General features: G+C 47.8%; 1 protein-coding gene across 1 annotated transcript; it reads left to right on the forward strand.

Moving 5' to 3' along the window:
• The first annotated feature begins 18,438 nt into the window (after nucleotides 1-18,438).
• On the forward strand, nucleotides 18,439-21,718 carry LOC119267267 (titin-like). Its single transcript, XM_037548633.1, has 2 exons — nucleotides 18,439-21,316; nucleotides 21,415-21,718. Exons 1-2 carry the CDS (start codon nucleotides 18,737-18,739, stop codon nucleotides 21,460-21,462), a joined length of 2,628 nt encoding a protein of 875 aa, XP_037404530.1. The 5' UTR covers nucleotides 18,439-18,736; the 3' UTR covers nucleotides 21,463-21,718.
• Nucleotides 21,719-24,123: the final 2,405 nt, after the last annotated feature.

Consider the following 24,123-nt stretch of genomic DNA (forward strand, 5'->3'; position numbering starts at 1 on the left):
TCCTGGATTAGGGGGTCTCCGGACAGCCGGACTATCTCCATTGGCCGGACTGTTAGACTATGAAGATACAAGATTGAAGACTTCGCCTCGTGTCCGGATGGGACTCTACTTGGCGTGGAAGGCAAGCTAGGCAATACGTATATGGATATCTCCTCCTTTGTAACTGACCTTGTGTAACCCTAACCCTCTCCGGTGTCTATATAAACCGAAGGGTTTTAGTCCGTAGGAAAACAATCACAACATACAATCATACCATAGGCTAGCTTCTAGGGTTTAGCCTCTCTGATCTCGTGGTAGATCTACTCTTGTACTACACATATCTTCAATATTAATCAAGCAGGACGTAGGGTTTTACCTCCATCAAGAGGGCCCGAACCTGGGTAAAACTTTGTGTCCCTTGCCTCCTGTTACCATCCGGCCTAGACGCACAGTTCGGGACCCCCTACCCGAGATCCGCCAGTTTTGACACCGACATTGGTGCTTTCATTGAGAGTTCCTCTGTGTCGTCGTCGTTAGGCTTGATGGCTCCTACTATCATCGATAGTGATGCGGTCCAGGGTGAGACTTTTCTCCCCGGACAGATCTTCGTATTCGGTGGCTTTGCACTGCGGGCTAATTCGCTTGGCCATCTGGAGCAGATTGAAAGCTACACCCCTGGCCATCAGGTCAGATTTGGAAGTTTGAGTTACACGGCCAACATCCGTGGGGACTTGATCTTCGACGGATTCGAGCCGCAGCCGGGCGCGCCCCACTGTCGCGATGGGTATGACCTAGCTCTACCGCCGAACAGTACCCTAGAAGCCGCGCCCGCATCAGCTCCGACCCTTAGCTCGGAGCCAGCTGCGCCAATCGAGGACGGGTGGCTAGACACCGCCTCAGGGGCTGCAGTCTCGACGGCAATCGAGCCAAACACCAGCATAATCCTCTGCGCGGCTTGTGACTCCAAGGTGCCGGACTCTCTTCCGGACCCCGAACCATCCGCACCCCTGCCAATCGAATCCGATTGGGCGCCGATCATGGAATTCACCACCGCGGATATCTTTCAGCACTCGCCCTTCGGCGACATTCTGAATTCACTAAGGTCTCTCTCTTTGTCAGGAGAGCCCTGGCCGTATTATGGCCAACAGGATTGGGATGTGGACGACGAAGAAATTCGACGCCCACCCACCACCCACTTAATAGCCACTGTCGATGACTTAACCGACATGCTCGACTTCGACTCCGAAGACATCGACGGTATGGACAACGATGCGGGAGGCGAAGAGGAACCACCGCCCACAGGGCGCTGGACGTCCACTTCATCATATGACGTATACATGGTGGACACACCAAAAGAAGACGACGACGAGGAACGGAAGGATGCACCGAAGGCTTATTCCCTCGAGAAGCAGTCAAAGCGGCGGCGCAAGCGCCGCCCCAAATCACGCCTCGCCAGAAATAACGATAACACAAACCCGGCGTTGGAGCAGGGCGAACCACTGCCGGACCATGACAATACGGAGAATCAAACCGAACAAACCAATTATGTCAAAGATAATAGTCCAGACGACACAACGCCGGACAGGCACCCGGAGCAGCAGAATGCCCGTCAAAGGCTTGTCGCCACCGCAAGGAGTCTGAAAAAGCAGAAGCAAAGGCTCAAGGCTGCGCAGGACACACTCCAAATCAGATGGAGTAAAGTACTCAACACAGCAGCGAAGTACGGCGACAATCGCCCCACCAAGAGCTACCCAAAGCGGAAGTTGCTACCTGAATTCGATGAGGAGGCCTCAGACCCCTCACAACCAAAAATCAAAACAGCCACCTGGCCGGATAGACGACCTCACGGCCAACATAGAGCGGCAAACAATGCCACCCACAAGACAATACGCGATTCACGCGAGGTCTTGCACCAAAAGGACAGCGCAACCAGATCCATCTATGGACCACGCAAGCGCGCCCCAGCATACGATATAACACAACAAACATCCGAACAACGCGGTAAACCCAGATACAGGGGTGCCTCACACCCCATATGTTTCACCGATGAGGTGTTGGATCATGAATTTCTAGAGGGGTTCAAACTTGTAAACATAGAGTCATACGACGGAACAACAGACCCTGGGGTCTGGATTGAGGACTATATCCTCCACATCCATATGGCTCGAGGAGATGATATCCATGCCATCAAGTACTTACCACTCAAACTCAAAGGGCCAGCTCGTCATTGGCTTAAAGGCCTCCCCGAAAACTCCATTGGAAGTTGGGCAGAGCTCGAAGATGCTTTTCGGGCAAACTTTCAAGGGACTTATGTCCGACCTCCGGACGCGGATGATTTGAGTCATATAACTCAACAGCCCAGAGAGTCAGCCCGAAAGCTTTGGAACAGGTTTCTCACTAAAAAGAACCAAATTGTCGACTGCCCAGATGCCGAAGCCTTGGCAGCTTTTAAGCACAACATCTGTGATGAATGGCTTTCCCGACACCTCAGCCAAGAAAAACCGAGAACAATGGCAGCATTAACAAGCCTCATGACCCGCTTTTGCGCGCGTGAAGACAGCTGGCTAGCCTGATGCAGCTCCAGCGCCCCCAGTACATCTGAAGTTAGAGATGGAAACGGGAAATCACGGCGCAACAGCAATAACAAACGTCGGAATAAAAGAGACAGCACGAAGAGCACGGCAGTAAACGCCGGATTCAAAAGCTCTCGGCCAGGTCAGCAAAAGCCGCCCCCTAAAGGCGCCAGAGACGAACTGTCCAGCCTAAACAAAATTCTGGACCAAATATGTCAGGTCCATAGCACCCCTGGCAAACCAGCCAATCATACCCACAGAGAATGTTGGGTCTTCAAGCAGTCCGGCAAGCTCAACGCCGTACACAAGGGGGAGGATACACCAAGCAAATATGAGGATGAGCCTCTCAAGGAAGACACTGGGGAACAAAAGAAATTTCCATCAGAGGTCAAAATAGTAAACGTGTTACACGTGATCAATGGAAGAAACAAAACGGCACTCCCAGAAAAATACGCCCGAAGGCCTATCACCGCGGAGTCCTGCCACTGGTCGTCTCAACAGATCACTTTCGACCATCGTGATTACTCAGCAAGTATCCGGCGTGCAGGATGGGCTGCCCTGGTATTAGACCCAATAATTGATGGATACCACTTCACACGAGTCCTGATGGACGGTGGCAGCAGTCTAAACCTGATATACCAGGATACAATCCGTGAAATGGGGATAGACCCAACAAAAATTTGCCATAGCAATATTACCTTTAAAGGAGTAACGCCAGGCCCAGGGGCTCATTGCACGGGCTCCCTGCTACTAAAAGTTATATCCGGCTTCCCCGATAACTTCCGTAGCGAACATTTAACCTTCCACATCGCTCCGTTCCAAAGTGGCCATCAAGCACTACTCGGACGCGAAGCTTTCGCTCGCTTTAACGCAATACCACTCTACGCTTCCCTCACACTCAAGATGTCCGGTCCATGTGGCATCATTACAGTGAACGGAAGTATTAAGCGATCTCTGCGCACCGAAGAGCGTGCGGCTGCCCTGGCAGCCGCACACTAAAAACGACCTCACCAACTAAAGCATGTAGCAGGTCGTCACGACCTCGGACACGGTTAGACGAGTCCGGACAGCTATATGCAATTTATACCGGATCAATGATCACACCCCTATTACAAATACAAGGGTCTCAACGTGCGCAGACAAGTGGCAATTCTTACTTACCTTGAATTATACATGATTTCTTTAAAAAAAACTATCTTTTTGCACGACAGCTTTTTCACCTAAGCTCCTCTCTTTGACAGATAATCATCGTGCTACACCCGTCCAGGATACGGCACAACGGAGACACAGGCGCAGACGTGCAGCAGGGACCCGCTCCAAGGATTCTTTTTAGATTAAGACCCTACGTAAACCTTTTTTACTGTCTCTTGTTGATACATATCCACCGAATTCTCAGCACAGTTGAGAAGGATGCTGGCGTCTTGGCATGTGGCCACGTCAGAATAATGCACGTACCTGGACACAAGGGGATTCTTATGAAGAGCACTATTTAGGCCCAGTTTATACCATAAAGACCGAATGCCTTAGGGAGTGTTCGGCGTCGCGAGTTTGGCCTTATATGCATCAGCTCTGAATCATTGTCTTTGGTCAAATGTTGGGTTTGCCCGGCTCCTGTGTTTTGGTGCCTTATGTTCCACTTTACCGGCTAAGGTAGCACCAGGAGAACTACTGCGATTGTGCCCTGGTTCATCCGGACGAGCACCTCAGTAGAGAAAGCCGAAAACTGACTGTCATGATATAGCGTGAGACTGGTCAACCACTCGGTGACCTATCGGAATGTTAGAATTCCTCCGCCTTAACGAAGGGCCATTTTCTGGCCAGGCATGTACGCACCCCGCGATCGAGAGAATGCGGAGCCACCAGGGGCTATCTAGTAGCCCCACTGTCAAACTCCTGTGGCTAAGTGAAAGTGTTAAAGCATTATAGTCCGGTTGCCTCGCTCGCTATGCTATCACCTCCTTAATAGGACCAAGACATTGGGTTAAGTGTGAACACGTGTTTTTTGCGAGCACCCCCGCATTTTATGCGTGGGGGTTGAAGCCGACGGCTGCAATCTTTCAGGTTATACACAGGTATACATAAACAGCCGCATAGGAGGTATCATACTACTTTTAGGCAAAAGTATAAAAATAACCTTATAAAAATTCATAAAAGCATTGTGCTTACAATGAGAATACATATCACTCAAACATAATATTTTTCGAGCACTGGGCCTCTATCAAACGAGCACCCTCGAGAACCTCCTCAAAATAGTGCTCGGCAACCACCCGGCCTATGGCTGATCCCTGCGCCGCAACAGTGGTAGCGTCCATATCCGCCCAGTATGCTTTAACACGAGCAAGGGCCATCCGCGAGCCTTCTATGCACGCCGACCTCTTCATCGCATTAACACGCGGCACCGCATCAAGGAACTGCTGCACTAAGCTGAAATAGTTGTTCGGCTTTGGCCTTTCCCGCCATAGCTGGTCCATAATAGACCTCATGGCGAGTCCGGACAACCTATTCAGTTCGGCCCATTCGGCTAGCTGGTCAGTCAATGAAAGCGGATGCTCTGGAACGTGGAATTGCGTCCAGAACAGCTTGTCCACTTCACGATCTGTCTGACCTTGGAAGTACTTGGCCGCATCAGCAGCGCTCGCCGCCAAATCCATATACGCATCGGCCGAACTCCACAGCCGATCCAGAGGGGCATACCGTGGATATCCGAACTTCCTCCGTAACATGAAGGGTTTCCCAGCCGCAATATCCCCAGCTTCCCGCAGCTCCTCCTTCTTCGCTCTCATAGCAGAACGGGTGTCTTTATCCGCCGCCACGGCCTTCTCAAGGTCCGTTGCCTTTGCTCGGTTTTCTTTCTCAAGGAACCGGCAAAAGTCGGCAGTGTCTTTTAATTCTACGGCCATCTTGGCCATCTTCTCATGGCTCTCGCAATGTGTGGCCTTCTCGGCTTTCAACTCTTTGGCTGCCTTCAAAGCAGCCGCATTACTAATCCTCGCTTGTTCCTTGGCTCGGGCAAGTTCCACCCGCAAGACTTCCATGGTGGTAGCTCCATCTGCAGTCACAACATATTAAAGATACTGGCATTATGCTGCTCTTACTATGTGGCGTTCACCGGATAATAACACTTACCCTGTGCCTCGTCAAGCCTCTTGTGAACAAGCTCAATGTCGGCGTCTGCCGCATCCACCGTTTTAATTGGGCAAACTCACTAGTCCGGCTAGCCACCGGAGCTTCCACCACCTGCACATAGAGGCAGTTTGGTTATTGCCTGGGAATATGATCCTCTGTTCGCCGCCGTTCTCGACGACAACCAGAGTCTCAGGGGCTACTATCTACACAGGGCACACCTAACATGTGCAGTACTATCACATATTATCTCACATACCTCAAAGCCTGTCAATAGACTCATAAAGGCTTCATGTAATCCGCTTTCAGCGGACGAGATTCTCTCCATCACCATACCCATCGGCGTATGGTGCTCTTCTGAGATGGCCGCTCGCCCCACCAACTCCCTCAGAACGTCCGACCACACACCAGACGGTGCCGGACTCTTTCGTATGCTCTCTTCGGGAGCCGGACACTGGGGACTTCGGGGTCTACGGGATTATCTTATGGCCTCACCGGATCCGGAGAGGCCCTCCATGACGACACTTCGGGGTCGCCCACTTCTGGAGTGGAGGAGTCTGGGGGAGGCGTTTCGCTCTCCATCATCTCTGGAAGAAGATCCCCCGAAGACGAGCTCATTTGAGAGGGGCTGAGGCCCGAACTGCAAGATATATGCGGTGGTTATTTTCTCAGAGGAAAAAGGTAGCATACCCTTACTATTAAAATATGTTGGATCACTTACGACTCGTTGGAGGGCTAATCCCCCCGCGGACTCTGTGCGGCAAAAGCACCCCCCAAGGTAGGACCCTCAGTGGGAGACCTCTTCTCCCGTTTGGAGGCTTCGGCTTCCGGATCCTCGGAAGCAGTCCTTTTCCTCCCCCGATCGTCCTCCTTCATGGAGACGCTCGTTCCCTCGGTTGGAGCGGATAGCGATGGGGGCCCGCGTCCGCCCATATTATCTCCCTCGGTATCTTCCTTCAAGGGCTCCGGGCAAGGTGCGACCTAGAGCATCTTCTCCAATACCGGATTTTCCAAACCCTCAGGGAGGGGGGCCAAACACCGAATCATCTTCGCCTTTGTTATCCAGTCCTGGTCAAAAAGCGAACTCTCAGAAATAACTTCGAATAAAAGACAGGGTGTTTGGCTAGAGGATTTCTTACTTGTTCGGCGGCGCGGTTACTGCTCAGGCCCACATCCTCGGTGATATTCGGGCATTCCACTTGAGGTCCGAAGAATGACTTGTACATCTCCTCGTGCGTCAGGCCGAGGAAACTTTGAATGGCACGTGGTCCCTCTGGGTTGAACTCTCACAAGCGCAGGGGCCGGCGTTTGCAAGGCTGGACTTGACGAACCAGCATAACTTGTATTACCGCAACCAAATTAAAATCTCCCTCGAAGAGATCTCGGATGCGGCTTTGCAGTATAGGCACGTCCTTGGCTGGACCCCAGCTCAGACCCCTGCTAATCCATGACATCAGTTGTGGTGGGGGACCCGGACGGAAAGCGGGGGCAACCGCCCACTTGGCACTTCTAGGAGCCGTGATGTAAAACCACTCCCGTTGCCATAATTCGGACACCTCTGGAAAGGAACCTTTCGGTCATGGAGCTCCTGCCATCTTGCCTATTGATGCACCTCCGCACGCTTCATGTTGCCCCTCGATCATCTTCGGTTGTACTTCAAAGGTCTTGAGCCACAGGCCGAAGTGAGGGGTCACACGGAGGAAGGCCTCACACACGACAATAAATGTCGTGATGTGGAGAAAGGAGTCCGGAGCTAGATCGTGGAAATCTAGCCCGTAATAGAACATCAAGCCCCTGGCGAAAGGATCCAGAGTGAGGCCTAGACCTCGAAGGAAGTGGGAGACGAACACAACGTTCTCGTTGGCTTCGGGAGTAGGGACGACCTGCCCTCGAGCAGGCAGCCGATGCGAAACCTCGGTGGTCAGGTATCTAGCCTCCCTCAACTTCTTAATGTCCTCTTCCGTCACGGAGGAGGGCATCCATCGGCCTTGAAGGCTGGATCCGGACATGATTGAAGATCCGGAGCACCTAACCTGGGCTTTGGGTGTTAGAACTCGAGGCGGAGGAAGGGTTCGATTGAGCACGAGAGAGAAAAAGCAAAAACCTCATCCCTTTATAAAGAGGGTGAATATCAAGCGTCCTCTCCGTAGCCGTCTAGGACTTGCCTATAATCTAGGAGTCCTAGACACGGTTGGGTTACCCACGACCGCATTAATGAGAATCCCGTAATTGGGGGAACACGATCTCCGCTTCGGCAAGACGTGTCACGAAACCGCCTCGCGTTATGTGTGGAGATGGTTAAAAGAAATGGTTCGAATAATCACCGGGCCATGACGTAACATCATGCTGCCAAAACAAGCCAGCAAATTAGATCTACGAAAATGTTATTCTCTCTGCGGTGGAATGTGGAATTTATTTTGCAGGGTCGGACACTATCCTTGTATTCAACTTCTTCTGTCATGTATTCGGAGAAGGAACCCGCCTTGCAATGCCGAAGACAATACTGCACACCGGACTCGTCGTCACTGAAGCCTGGTTCAGGGGCTACAGTGGGAGTCCTGGATTAGGGGGTCTCCGGAGTATCTCCATTGGCCGGACTGTTAGACTATGAAGATACAAGATTGAAGACTTCGTCTCATGTCCGGATGGGACTCTACTTGGCGTGGAAGGCAAGCTAGGCAATATGTATATGGATATCTTCTCCTTTGTAACCGACCTTGTGTAACCCTAACCCTCTCCGGTGTCTATATAAACCGAAGGGTTTTAGTCCGTAGGAAAACAATAACAACATACAATCATACCATAGGCTAGCTTCTAGGGTTTAGCCTCTCTGATCTTGTGGTAGATCTACTCTTGTACTACACATATCTTCAATATTAATCAAGCAGGACGTAGGGTTTTATCTCCATCAAGAGGGCCCGAACCTGGGTAAAACTTTGTGTCCCTTGCCTCCTGTTACCATCCGGCCTAGACGCACAGTTCGGGACCCCCTACCCGAGATCCGCCGGTTTTGACACCGACAGGCCCCCTGATGCTCCACCGACGTACTCCTTCCTCCTATATATACCTATGTACCCCCAAACGATCAAATACGGAGCCAAAACCCTAATTCCACCGCCGTAACTTCCTGTATCCACGAGATACCATCTTAGGGCCTGTTCCGGAGCTCCGCCGGAGGGGGCATCCATCACGGAGGGATTCTACATCAACAACATAGCCTCTCCGGTGAAGTGTGAGTAGTTTACCTCAGACCTTCGGGTCCATAGTTATTAGCTAGATGGCTTCTTCTCTCTTTTTGGATCTCAATACAATGTTCTCCCCCTCTCTTGTGGAGATCTATTCAATGTAATCTTCTTTTTGCGGTGTGTTTGTTGAGACCGATGAATTGTGGGTTTATGATCAAGATTATCTATGAACAATATTTGAATCTTCTCTGAATTCTGTTTATGTATGATTGGTTATCTTTGCAAGTCTCTTCGAATTATCAGTTTGGTTTGGCCTACTAGATTGATATTTCTTGCAATGGGAGAAGTGCTTAGCTTTGGGTTCAATCTTGCGGTGTCCTTTCCCAGTGATGGTAGGGGCAGCAAGGCACGTATTGCATTGTTGCCATCAAGGATAACAAGATGGGGTTTTTATCATATTGCATGAATTTATCCCTCTACATCATGTCATCTTGCTTAAGGCGTTATTCTGTTTTCATGAACTTAATACTCTAGATGCATGCTGGATAGTGGTCGATGAGTGGAGTAATAGTAGTAGATGCAGGCAGGAGTCGGTCTACTTGTCTCGGACGTGATGCCTATATACATGATCATACCTAGATATTCTCATAACTATGCTCAATTCTGTCAATTGCTCAACAGTAATTCGTTCACCCACCGTAAAATACTTATGCTCTTGAGAGAAGCCACTAGTGAAACCTATGGCCCCCGGGTCTATCTTCATCATATTAATCTTCCAATACTTAGTTATTTCCTTTGCTTTTTACTTCGCTTTTATTTTACTTTGCATCTTTATCATAAAAATACCAAAAATATTATCTTATCATATCTATCAGATCTCACTCTCGTAAGTGACCATGAAGGGATTGACAACCCCTTATCGCGTTGGTTGCGAGGAGTTATTTGTTTTGTGCAGGTACGAGGGACTCGCGCGTAGCCTCCTACTAGATTGATACCTTGGTTCTCAAAAACCGAGGGAAATACTTACGCTACTTTGCTGCATCATCCTTTCCTCTTTAAGGAAATCCAACGCAGTGCTCAAGAGGTAGCAAACACATTGAAGTTGAGGGCAACATTAGCATGGGCCATTTGATCTACAAGACATATTGTAAAGATATTTTAGACTAAGTTCATGATAATTAAGTTCATCTAATCAAATTATTTAATGAACTCCCACTCAGATAGACATCCCTCTAGTCATCTAAGTGACACATGATCCGAATCGACTAGGTCGTGTCCGATCATCACGTGAGACGAACTAGTCATCAACGGTGAACATCTCCATGTTGATTGTATCTACTATACGACTCATGTTCGACCTTTCGGTCTCTCGTGTTCCAAGGCCATGTCTGTACATGCTAGGCTTGTCAAGTCAACCTAAGTGTTTCTCCTGTGTAAATCTGGCTTACACCCATTGTATGTGAATGTCAGAATCTATCACACCCGATCATCACGTGGTGCTTCGAAACTACGAACCTTCGCAGCGGTGCACAGTTAGGGGGAACACTTTTCTTGAAATTTTAGTGAGGGATCATGTTATTTATGCTACCGTCGTTCTAAGCAAATAAGATGTAAACATGACAAACATCACATGCAAATCATAAAGTGACATGATATGGCCAATATCATCTTGCACCTTTGATCTCCATCTTTGAGGCGCGGCATGACCACCTTTGTCACCGACATGACACCATGAACTCCATCATCGCTTCTACTACTATGGCTAACGGTTAGCAATAAAGTAAAGTAATTACATGGCGTTTTCATTGACACACAGGTCATACAATAAATTAAGACAACTCCTATGGCTCCTACCGGTTGTCATACTCATTGACATGCAAGTCGTGATTTCTATTACAAGAACATGATCAATCTCATACATCACATATATCATTCATCACATCCTTTTGGCTATATCACATCATATCATACCCTGCAAAAACAAGTTAGACGTCCTCTAATTGTTGTTGCATGTTTTACGTGGCTACTAAGGGTTTCTAGCAAGAACGTTTCTTACCTACGCAAAAGCCACAACGGTGATATACCAATTGCTATTTACCCTTCATAAGGACCCTCTTCATTGAATTCGATCCGACTAAAGTGGGAGAGACAGACACCCGCTAGCCACCTTATGCATCAAGTGCATGTCAGTCGGTGGAATCAGTCTCACGTAAGCGTATGTGTAAGGTCGGTCCGGGACGCTTCATCCCACAATGTCGCTGAATCAAGATAAGACTAGTAAGGGTAAGCAAATTGAACAAATCATCCCCCACAACTACTTTGTGTTATACTCATGCATAGAATCTACGCATAGACCTAGCTCATGATGCCACTGTTGGGGAACGTGGTAACAATTCAAAATTTTCCTACGTGTCACCAAGATCAATCTAGGAGATTCTAGCAATGAGAGAGAGGGAGTGCATCTTCATACCCTTGAAGATCGCTAAGCGGAAGCGTTACAAGAACGCGGTTGATGGAGTCATACTCGCGGCGATTAAAATCGCGGAAGATCCGATTAAGCGTTGAACGGACAACGCCTCCGCGCTCTACACGTGTACATGATGGGGACGTCTCCTCCTTCTTGATCCGGCAAGGGGAGAGGAGAAGTTGAGGGAGAACTCCGACAGCACGACGGCATGGTGGTGGTGGAGCTCGTGGTTCTCCGGCAGAGCTTCGCTAAGCACTACAGAGGAGGAGAAGGTGTTGGAGGAGGGAGGGGCTGTGCCAAGGAAGGGGTGCGGCTGCCCTCCCACCCCCTCTATTTATAGGGTGAAGGGAAGAGGGGCCGCCACCCTAGATGCATCTAGAGGGGGGGGGCAAGGGGCGAGGCTTGCCCCCCAAGCAAGGTGGGAGGCGCCCCCTCCCCTTAGGGTTTCCAACCCTAGGCTCCTTGGGCCCTTGGGGGGGCACCAGCCCACCAGGGGCTGGTTCCCTCCCATATTCAGCCCAATTAGTCCCCCAGGGTAGGTGGCCCCACCCGGTGGACCCCCGGACACCTTTCGGTGGTCCCGGTACAATACCGATAACCCCCGAAACTATTCCGGCGACTGAAACTGGACTTGCCATATATAAATCTTCACCTCCGGGCCATTCCGAAACTCCTCGTGATGTCCGGTATCTCATCTGGGACTCTAAACAACCTTCGGTAACCACATACAATTTCCCATAACAACTCTAGCGTCACCGAACCTTGAGTGTGTAGACCCTACGGGTTCGGGAACCATGTAGACATGACCGAGACATCTCTCCGACCCATAACCAACAGCGGGATCTGGATACCCATGTTGGTTCCCACATGTTCCACGATGATGTCATCGAATGAACCACGATGTCGGGGACTCAATCAATCCCGTATACAATTCCCTTTGTCCATCGGTATGTTACTTGCCCGAGATTCGATCATCGGTATCCCCATACCGCGTTCAATCTCGTTACCAGCAAGTCTGTTTACTCGTTCCGTAACGCATGCTCCCGTGACCAACTCCTTAATCACATTGAGCTCATTATGATGATACATTACCGAGTGGGCCCAGAGATACCTCTCCGTCATACGGAGTGACAAATCTCAGTCTTGATTCGTGCCAACCCAACAGACATTTTCGAAGATACCTGTAGTGCACCTTTATAGTCACCCAGTTACGTTGTGACGTTCGATGCACCCAAAGCACTCCTACGGTATCCGGGAGTTGCACAATCTCATGGTCTAAGGAAATGATACTTGACATTAGAAAAGCTCTAGTAAACGAACTACACGATCTTGTGCTATGCTTAGGATTGGGTCTTGTCCATCACATCATTCTCCTAATGATGTGATCACGTTATCAACGACATCCAATGTCCATGCTTAGGAAACCACAACCATCTATTGATCAACGAGCTAGTCAACTAGAGGCTCACTAGGGACATGTTGTGATCTATGTATTCACACATGTATTACGGTTTCCAGTTAATACAATTACAACATGAACAATAAACAATTATTATGAACAACGAAATATAATAATAACCATTTTATTATTGCCTCTAGGGCATATTTCCAACAAACGTCGTCGTTGTCCATGCCGTCCACTCCTTCCTTGTAGAGATTTTCCCCTCTTCTATAGGTTGGATCTCCCTCCACAACAAATGGATCTGCCATGGGGACGAGCGGGGTAGGGGTTGTTGTTAGCACCGAACAATCAAATAATGATATTCTAACTACATAAAGTATTATTCAATAATGAAAAATAAATTTAGTACTTCAAGAATAAACATTTGGTATGGCACTATTCAATTAAAGTTTACATTTGTAAAGTAATGTTTTAGGTTTGAAGAGATAATATCAAAGTGACAAGGCTTAGAGAAGATTGTTCGATTGTAACTACACATGCATGTTGGAAAACTAAACACCGCCGGTTCGTATTCTATCATAGATAAAAAATGTTAACATCTATCTCCAAACCAGAAACACATCGATGCCCTTATTTGTCATCACATATGTACATGCGAGGGAGGAGTATATCATGAAACTCAAGGTGGAGTTAGGCTGACCATTTGGCTGGACTAACATCATGGGCATATTAAATGGTGCAGTTCATCTATTTCTTCATTCAAGAACACTAAAGAGTGTGTCGGCAGTAGTTGGGTTAGAGAGGCGTTTAGGGGAGAGAGTCGGATTGGACTTGCTGCTTGGTAGGTGTGTGGAGATGGGGAGAAAGCTTCAAGAAAACTACCCAATACACACAAATTAGCTCGTCCAATCAAGCTAACTCGAACCAGCACACACAAAATCAACTCGTCTAATCAAGCTAACTTAAAAAAAATGTTCATATCTGGGAAGATTGAGGCCTTGTTTGTTTGGGCCTTTACTTCTACTTATGCAGTTTTTCCACTTCGCCAAAAAGCAACAAAAAAAAACTCCTAAATGAGTCTTTTTGCTTTGGCTTTTAGTTTATATCATCATATAACAATATTTATTCATAAGCCAAAAGGCAAAGCAAAAAAGGCCCAATTTAGGAGGTTTTGTGGCTTTTTTGTCAAAGTGAAAAAGGTGCAAAAGCAAAAGCCCGAACAAACATGGCCCAAGAGGAAGGAAAGAACCCACCTATGGCGCAAATGATGTTGGACAGGGCGCGGGCAGTGGCACATGCAGATCATCAGGTCGATGCTTGGGCATAGGGCATCTGCTATCATAGCCCGAGAAGGCGGGGATCACGGGGCTTCGAGAGAGGTACATATAGGGGCCATGATCGAGAGGCTCAGAGCCGGCAGCAGCGCACGAGTCTCCGGCTGTGAGCCTGCGACTGATTGTGAAGGCTTGGTCGGTGGCATTGCAGTATGGAGAGAGAGGGGTAGAGATAAGAATCCAAGAACACCGTAAGTGTTGTTCGGATCTCGGTGGAGATTAGTTTTTGAGGGAATCAGTGGGGATTTTATTGGTTCAGGCTGCTCAAGAGAAGTTTATCCTCAATTAATCATAAGAGGAATGGTCATAAGATAACGTGAGCAATTACACTGGGGTGGAAAGTTGCATCGTGTCTCACGTGTGCGTACATAATGCATGCATGTATACATGAGGAGAATTCCTGATGTGGCTAGATGATGTGAGAATTGATAGTAGTGGGATCAGCTTCTAAAAATGTAAGATTAGCTTCGTTTAAAGTCAAATTTTGTAAACTTTGACTTTATAAAAAAATTAACATTTACAATATCAAGTCAATACCATTAGTTCCATCATTGAATATACCCTCATATCATATTTATTTATACTGTAGATGTGAACATATATTTTCTATAAACCCAGTCAAACTTTACAAATTTTAACTTCACACAAAGCTAATATATTATGCAGAGCGAATAAATATGGACGGGGTGCTAAAAATGTCATATGAACATCTTAGATGTTTAGGTTTTGAGTTGTTCATATGGTCTCACACCTCAAATCTACTAACACATTTTCACCTACTAAGGTTGAATAAACAGGTCTCAAAAAAACATTTCTAAAGTTGAGTACACACATGTACAAGTCGTATGTTTGTGAATTAATATCCAAACACCAATAAATTCGTATATTTAAATTAGAAAATGTCAAAGGGCACTTAAATAATTAGGTATATTAGAAATCAATTTCAATAATCAAGAAATGCGATGTTCGATATGATTTACATTTGTTTATATAGTCTGCTTTAGTTGTTCATGTCGATTAGATAAAATATTCAATCTACCAGTGCACAATGTTCCCATGTAGTTTCAAAAAAAATCATGTACTTGTTGCAAAAAAAGAGTAAAGCAACAACATAATTGAGATCTAAATATGAATAAAATCTATACCTACTATTAAAGGGAATAGGTATTCTTGGTTTGGTTTAGTCCTTTACGTTTGGTTTACACACGTTAAACGATCTGGGTCAGTTACTTGTATGTTGATGGGCCTTTTATGGGCTTTTATAGAGAGACCGCGAAAAATAATTGGGTCAAAATAAATTAACATTATGAGAATTGAACACAAGACCTCTTGTCTATCTCTTAGATGTAACAAACAAAGACTTATGCACCTTTCATATTTACTAATCCCAACTCACTCTAAATATACGAGTGACAGTCATCATGTTTATTTATTTATTTTTTTGCAAGAAAAGGAGTTGATATTAAAACAGCCAAATTACTAAAAGGTCCACACAGAAAAGAAAATTACAACCAAGCCCCTCTGTAACCGACTACGCCAGCGCCGTGGACGAGCCAGTGACGCGCCATTTGCTGCTGCTCACTGACGCCTTGGATCGAAGCAGCCCCCGGGCGAAACGGGAAGTCTCCGATCAACGGTCCCTGAGGACCTACAATCTTGGTTTGGTTTAGTCCTTTACGTTTGGTTTACACACGTTAAACGATCTGGGCCAATTACTTGTATGTTGATGGGCCTTTTATGGGCTTTTATAGAGAGACCGCGAAAAATAATTGGGTCAAATAAATTAACATTATGAGAATTGAACACGAGATCTCCTGTCTATCTCTTAGATGTAACAAACAAAGACTTATGCACCTTTCATATTTACTAATCCTAACTCACTCTAAATATATGAGTGGCAGTCATCATGTTTATTTATTTATTTTTTTGCGAGAAAAGGAGTTGATATTAAAACAGCCAAATTACTGAAAGGTCCACACAGAAAAGAAAATTACAACCAAGCCCCACTGCAACCCGACTACGCCAGCGTCGTGGATGAGCCGGTGACGGGCCGTTCGCTACTGCTCGCTGACGCCTTGGATCGAAGCAGCACCCGGGCGAAACGGGAAGTCTCCGATCAACGGTCCGTGAGGACCTACACCCATGGCCGCCGTCGTCGTCGCACCGCTCGACATCGCCTTCCTTCTCCAGATCCTCAGCCGCCGGAATCGCCATCCCTCGATCTCCGGCACGGGGGAACCGTGCACGGCCTCTCCACCGAGCAGCGAGCACGAAGAAAGGAGCTGGTCCACTAGGGAGCTCCACCGGAACTTCGCGGTTGAACGGGAGACCAACACCTGCAAAAAGCCGATCCAGTCGCACCGCCGCCTCCACGACGCCACCGGCTGGCTCCCTAGGCGCTCCTACACTATGTACACGCTGCAAATCGGGCCTCCCCCGTCCTCCCGCCGCCGGAGCGTCCGGCGGAGGGCGAGGGTGCCACCGATTCGACAATGGCGAGGTGGAGAGCCTGGGGTTCGCACAAATCGCCCTTCGTTCCTGTAGATGGGGAAGGGTGAGGTCCAAGGCTCATGTTTAGGGAGAGCTAATTAAGCGAATGAGCTAATAAAGGAAGGATTGTAGGCTTAAATATAATATTTAAATGAATGTGGCTAATTAAAGAAAGGATTATGAGTAAATCGGTGGAATAACTATTAGAAAGATTGTTGTCTTAATAAATTCTACATGAAGGATTTGAGGTAAAAAGGTAGGATAATTAAAAGAAAGGATCTATAGGCCTTAATGTGTTGGGGCAATTAAATTAGAAAATGAAGGATTTGATTCCCGACTAAAACGGGTGAGGACTTCATGGTAATTAATGAAAGGATCATGCTTAAATGTCATTAAAAAAGGATTGTATTTAAACGAAATCAGTGGGACATTACACCCCGCAAAGAAAATATGAACACGGCTAAATTGCGACGTATTTTTTTATGTTCATTTTGTAGAAGGACGATGTTGCGTTGCAACATGTTCTTCATAATGAATCCGATGTTGTGGGACATTATGCTTGTGCAAAACATCAATTTTCCCCGTTGCAACGCACGGGCATATGTGCTAGTACAAAATAAAAGTAAAACACAAACCCAAAAAACTAAGGAAAATGGAAATAGAAAAATAAACAACAAACTAAAGACACACACATGCACGCACACATATGCACACACATATAAAATACATTTGCATTGAAATTAAAACACTTTAAGAATTTGAATTTATTATTAAAATGATTTCCTAGGCCAAGGAAAACAATATTCTATTTGGTTTTAAATTTGTTTGTAGAGTTTGAGTGATTTGTTCAAGAATATTAAATGCAATATACTAGCCCAAATATTCCAATAGAACCGTAAATTGATCTCTTGCCCTACAGTAAGTCATTAATGTTAATGCCTACAAAAAGGTTCACGTATTCTAAAAGAAATATTGATGACTATAAGTTTTTTTCTTATTAAAATAGATGTTTGCATATCTTGAAAAGTGGAGCATTTTTAATTCATGTTCCTAAAAGACAAATCTCATCCATTTGCTGGTTATTTTCATAAAAAATAAATTTAAAATAAGATTTGAGTCTATCATCAAACACCGAAACAAAATAATAATTGCAAAGCAGATCTGAGAATACAAGTCAGAGGGTAAATAAGAAAATGAAATTAGCATGTTATATGGAAAATGGAATATAAGAACAAAACAAGGTTCAAACGAAGAAGGAAAATAATGTGAAATGGAAAGATGATGCTAAAAGTAAACAGAAAGCAAAATGATAAAGAATAAGAACAAGGGAAAGATATAAGACATGAAAAAGAAAGAAGCCATAACATCGCTGCGGGAGAGTTCTGAAATTGAAACTCAATGAAATGAGCCGTGATTCGTTGATATGGTTAGGCTTGTGGTGGCTGTACCAACCTAACCTATAAGTACATGATTGATCTAAAGCCATAATAACAATATGACACGGTTTACCATTGAATGTGCACTCACGTGATGGTGTGACACATCGATACTCAATCACACACGCGCACACTCACGGGCACACACATAAACACACGCATATTTGCACAAATTTTAGTTTTGTGTGGGGGTAATGTGAGTGTGTGCGTGTGCGTGCGTATGTGACCGTGAGTTGAAATACAATGGTGAATACGTGTGCACGGGCACCCGAATGAAGAGTGAAATCTGAAAAATAGAAGAAATACTCAAACAATTCCATATTTTTGGTGATAACAAGCATGAACAACTGTTCTACTCACATGTAAAGTTTCTCAAAGGAATGACATTCGCCTTTTTTTCCAATTTTTTTTGGATATACTCATCTTCAATTTTTCTTGGTTTATCTGCACCCAGGTTCCAAAAATCCATGTCCTCAATTTGGGTCCTCACAATACTTTCTATGACTATTTTTTTGAGAAACAAAAACTATTTTTTGTCGAGACACCAAAACTAGCTTGAAAGTGTGAATCTGGAGCTGCAGCCTTAAAAAGGCCCATTCATATCTAGCCCACGAGACCAAGCTGGCTCCCAAAACGAAACTCCCAGCCCGACCCGCGCGCTCAGTTCGCGCCATCCCTCAAAAGGAAAAAGGAAAAAAACCAGTTCGCGCCGCGCCGGCACAATTTCATCGCTAAATCGCCCCCCGAATGGACGAAACCACAAATTTCCGCGCGAACCGCATGCGCTTCCGCGGCCGGATTCGAAATTTCAAGCCTAAAATCCCCGAGACGCCATCGCGTTCCCTCTCCATCCCGGCAATCTTCCTCCCACCGCCCCCTCCTCAAATTCGTTTCCCCAAATCCCCGCGCTTGTCTCGATTCCAATCCCGGAAATTTTCTCCTCCGCCGGGATCATTTAAGCGCTTCTTCCCTCCTCGGTCAAATCACTCCGCGCCACCCCGCGAAATCACGAAGCCAATCTCAGACCAGTCCAATCTCGCCGCCCCGTCCATGGAGATCGCCGGGGACGCCGTGGCGAGCGGTGGCCGCAGCATCCGCGACCTGCCGCCGCTGAAGCGGTTCAAGTTCGTCGGCTCCAACCCCGGGTCGGCGCCGTGCCTGCCGCTGCCGGCCAAGAAGCGCGGGCTCCCGCCGCTGCCGGAGGCGGCGCCTGCCCCTGCCTGCCTTCCGGCGAAGAAGCGCGCGTATGCGCCACCGCTGGATGCCGTCTCGCCGGCGTGTCTTCCGGCCAAGAAGCGGGTCCACGTGCGCCCCCCGCCGCCGGAGGGTAACGCTCCTCCTCCCTCCGTCTCGTCCAAGAAGCCTCCCCTCGTTCCGGTGAAGAAGCTCGTCGAGGTGCCGCCGCTCCATGAGCGCGTCGTCAACGCCATTCCATCCGTTCCGGCCAAGAAGCGCGTCCAGGCGCCGTCGCCCCCGGAGTACGCTGCTGCTCCTCCCCCCGTCTCGGTGAAGAACCAAGTCCAGATGCCGCCGCGCCCGGGAAGCGTCGTCGCCGCCACCCCGGCCGTCCCGGCGAAGAAGCGCGTCCAGGCCCCGTCGCCCCTGGAGCACGCCGCTCCTGCCCCCGCCGTCCCGGTCAAGAAGCGCGTCCATGCGCCGTCGCCCCTGGGATACGCTGCTGCTCCCGTCGCCGTCCCGGCCAAGCAGCGCGTCCTGGTGCCGTCGTGCCCGGAGGGCGTCGCCGCCGCCCCCTCCGTCCAGGCCAACAAGCGTGTTCCGTGGCAGTCGCCCCCGGAGGACGCTTCTGCTCTGGCCCCGGTTTGCCTCCCGGCCAATAAGCGCGTGATGTCGCAGTTCATCCCGCCCTCTTCATCTCCATCGATGAAGTCAGATGGGGCTCGCGTCGGTGCCGTCAAAGAAGTCTGTCCTCAAGGCTTCGTTGAAAGCGGCGCCGCCACCTATCCTAAGGTGGCGAATGGTGCTGAAGCGTCCAAGATGATCAACAAGCCCGACGAAGTCAAGGATCAGGTGTTCCAGAAATCCCGCAGAACCAACACTGCAAAGAGAGCTAGTGATCTGCACTGCAAGAAGCTCTCCGATGTCATCAGTGGCATGCAATCTGAAGTTCAGGCCGAAGAGCTCAAGAAATTTGAGCAAGCGAGTGATCTGCACTGCAAGAAGCTCTCTGAAGTCGTCGCTAGCATGCAATCTGAAGTTCATGCGGCAGAGCCCAAGAAATTCGAGCAAACTAGTGATCTGCACTGCAAGAAGCTCCCCGATGCCGTCACTGGCACACAATCTGAAGTTCAGGCCGAAGACCTCAAGAAATTCGAGCAAACGCTTTCTGATGTCGTCGGTAGCATGCAATCTGAAGTTCAAGCCGAAGACCTCAAGAAATTCGAGCAAACTAGTGATCTGCGTTGCAAGAAGCCATCCGATGCCGTCAATGACACACAGTCTGAAGTTCAAGCCGAAGCGCTCAAGAAATTCGAGCAAACGAGTGATCTGCACTGCAAGAAGCTGTCCAATGTCGAAAACGGCGAACAGTCTGAAGCTCAAGCCGAAGTGCTCGAGAAGTTCGAGCAGACGACTTATCTGCACTGCAAGAAGCCCTCCAATGTAGTCGATGACGAACAATGTCAAGTTCAAGCCGAAGCGCTCAAGAAATTCGACCGCGCGATTGATCCTGAAATGGCAGCGCCGGCAAGCGAAAAGGAGCACATGAAGGAGGACGAAGAAGTGGCGACCGAGCGAAAGCAAGATGCTCTCGCGGAAGAAGAGGAGGACGGCATCCTCTGCGCGGTGTGCCGGAGCACCGACGGCGACCCGTCGGACCCCATCGTGTTCTGCGACGGGTGCGACCTCATGGTGCACGCCACGTGCTACGGCAACCCGCTGGCCCAGTCCATCCCGGACGGCGACTGGTTCTGCTCGCTCTGCTCCGCCGGCGCCGCGGGGAAGAAGGGCAAGCCGGCACGCCCGCCCTGCCGCCTCTGCCCGGCGAGGGGCGGCGCCATGAAGCGCACCACGGACGGCGCCTGGGCGCACATCGCGTGCGCGCTGCTGGTGCCGGAGGTGTTCTTCCGGGACCCGGACGGGCGCGAGGCCATCGACTGCTCCCTCGTGCCCGGCCGGCGGTTCACCAGGCGCTGCTACATCTGCGAGAGCAGCAGGGGCTGCGCGCTCGAGTGCTCCCAGCCCAGGTGCGACCTCGGGTTCCACGTCTCCTGCGGCCTCAGCGGCGGCCTCTGCATCGAGTACCGCGAGGAGAAGGGCGGCGGCGTCGTCGCCGGCTTCTGCAGGGAGCACACCAAGCTCTGGGAGAAGGTAAAGTCCTGTAATTTTCTTGTCAGTGTCTTGTTTGAACTTGCTTCAGCGATCTGATGTGAAATTTTTTGGTTGGATTTGTGTGTGTGTTGGTGCAGCAACAACTGACTGGCAAGTACAAGATTGTTTCTAGAGGGCAGCAATGACATGGAGATGGAAGAGAAGAATCTGGCGATCAATTGTGCTATGGAGTGGTGAAGAATTGCATCTTATAACTGTCTAGGATTGTGTCATTGTTCTACAGTAGTATTTTTGGTGTGCCTTCTACAATCTTCAGATATGGTAGAAGATTAGAAGTGTGTCATGGCATGTACTGAGTTTCATTGCCATAGTTTTATGGTGTAGTCTGTAGAAAGCATGTAGTAGCACTAGCAGTTAAGCTTCAGCTCACTTCTGTTGTTAGTACTACCTCTCTCTCAGTTTACAGGGCGTGCGCGTACTCCTAGGTCGTCAATTTGACCAACCTAATACAAGTCATATATTACAAAAAATATACCAACATAAACTTCAGAGTTTCTACTTTCAAAAGGTATCATTTTTATGTTCTATAGTTTATATTAGAGTGATAAAATTGACAACCTAGATATACGTGTAGGACTTGTAAACTGAAACGGAGGTAGTAAGTTGGGTTGTTCCTACCTCTTGATTATTTTCAATAAGCAGAGTTTGAAGTCTATAGGTTGGATTAACACTGTCTAGTTGTAATTTGGTGTCAGTATTGAAATAAGAGCATGCATTTTCCAAACTGCTGGCCGTTGTTGCGAGCAAGTATTAGTATTTGATTCAGAATTTATTCAGTAACCCAATTAGCAGATCATAATAGCGTGCAACCACGTCCGTGCGAAGTAGTAGTGCAGACAATGAGCATCTTCGCTGCTTGATCTGACTAAAGAATTCAAAACCGCATCTTCAGATCGCTGACAATTGCAAAATTTCACTCTCATCAACTTTGTCCAAGATGATAATATTTCCCCGTGCACATAATTGTAGAGAGAATCGGCAAGTGTCTGAATAAGTCAGTCGGTCAGGTGCTCCCACATGAACCTGCCACTAACTTATCTTAGCCATATCTGCATGACTGTATCTATCCGTCTAGTTGCGGCCAAGCAAACGTTGCCTTGTCTTGTTCCTTTGCCGTGGAGGGCCAATAACGTGCTCCCATGCGCAACCACGCTCGGATACAAAAACGCCGCCGGTAGCAAGCTAGGCATCCCATGTGCTGCGATGCCATGTCTTACACTCAAACGAAAGCACGTGCTTTCTTGGCATGAAATCAAATTTGTTGATCTTATCATAATTTCACAATGACAACGTGCAAACTTAAAAGGGAAACACGGCCTAGATGAGTTTGACAAAGAAGAAGAAATGACAAAAAGCAGATTGTGTAAATGCCCCGAGTTTGTCTTTTGGGAGCACACAGATGGACACATCCATGAATTATTTTCAGAATTTTTCTAGGAACTTACAAATGACTAGACGAGAAAACTTGCACATAAACACCCTACTACTTTTGTTCATCTCGAAAGGGCAGTATTTTGCGTACGAGATAAATACACGGACTGCCATTGAAGTTGATGCAGAGACCGAGGGTAATCCATCTTTCTATTTTTTTTATTTAAAGTTGAGTCGAAAGCACACTATGGTCCTCGTACTTAAGCTTGTTACGGTCATTGAATATGTGTTGCGGTGATTATACTATCACCGACTCACCATAGAGCTATGTATTCTGCTGAGTTGACTGGTCAACCTTTTCACACAAGCACCATTGGCCTGTCAATCATGCGTAAGTGGGAGTTCGTCACTACACTCTCTCTATCTATGCGGCGCCCGCCAGTCAGATAGGCAGAGTGGTGGTGTAACCGACTACCATGTATGCATGCTTGACCAGTCAATTGGTGCTTACTTGAAAAGGTTGAACAATCAACCAAGCAGAATACAAAGCTCTATGCTGAGCTAGTGACCATATACTCACCACAAGACGTAATGATCGTAATGAGCGTACACAGAAGTACAACGACCGTAGTGTGCTTTCGATTCAACTTCAGCGACCGTCAGTGTATTCATGTCTTTGTGTACCGAGCGGCTGAGATAGCGAGACACACGTGATCCAACATTTTCTCCCTAAGTGTAGGACTTATTCTTTTCGAACAACCGGCACTAGGAGTGCTACTTTTCCATCAGAAGAATAGGAAAGTATGTATAAACATGTGGCCATATTTTGTTATACAAGGGCAACTCTAACCGTGTGCACCAAGACAAACACACCAAATGCCCGCAAGCACGTCCTGACGTGTACGTAGATAGGGGAGCCAATCATCCAACCATGGACATCAGATAAGCATCAAATCCGGACAACAGGGTAGGCCATATGGACCTAGAGGAAAAAGCACATGAGGTGTGAGGAAATGTAGTCCACCTCACAAATGAGCCAGGTGGACATCCGGACCCCTTCTGGTTTGGTACCGACTTTGGGGAATTCAGACACCTGGATCATGCTGTAGACATTTGGTGCATGATGTTGGATGACAAAAGGTATCTGGAGCGCATGGTTCAAACATTTATGGCCTTTTTGGTGCACGACGTTAGAGTTTTCCTAATATGTCTAAACCCTAGAATCACACCCTACACTCGCGGGGGTTTTGGTGGGAATCCACGTGAGCGATGCCCTCAAAGGTGCAGTGGGCGTCTAGAACATATGACATTCTCCTGCCCTTGAAGATGTGCCGCTTCTTCCCCTTCCAAAGATTCTACATGAAGGAGATGATATGACTGATGTACTTGTGCTTATGTCCCTATCCATTTGGCAC

This window comes from Triticum dicoccoides, chromosome 3A, assembly GCF_002162155.2.
Source record: "Triticum dicoccoides isolate Atlit2015 ecotype Zavitan chromosome 3A, WEW_v2.0, whole genome shotgun sequence".
Lineage (NCBI taxonomy): Eukaryota > Viridiplantae > Streptophyta > Magnoliopsida > Poales > Poaceae > Triticum > Triticum dicoccoides.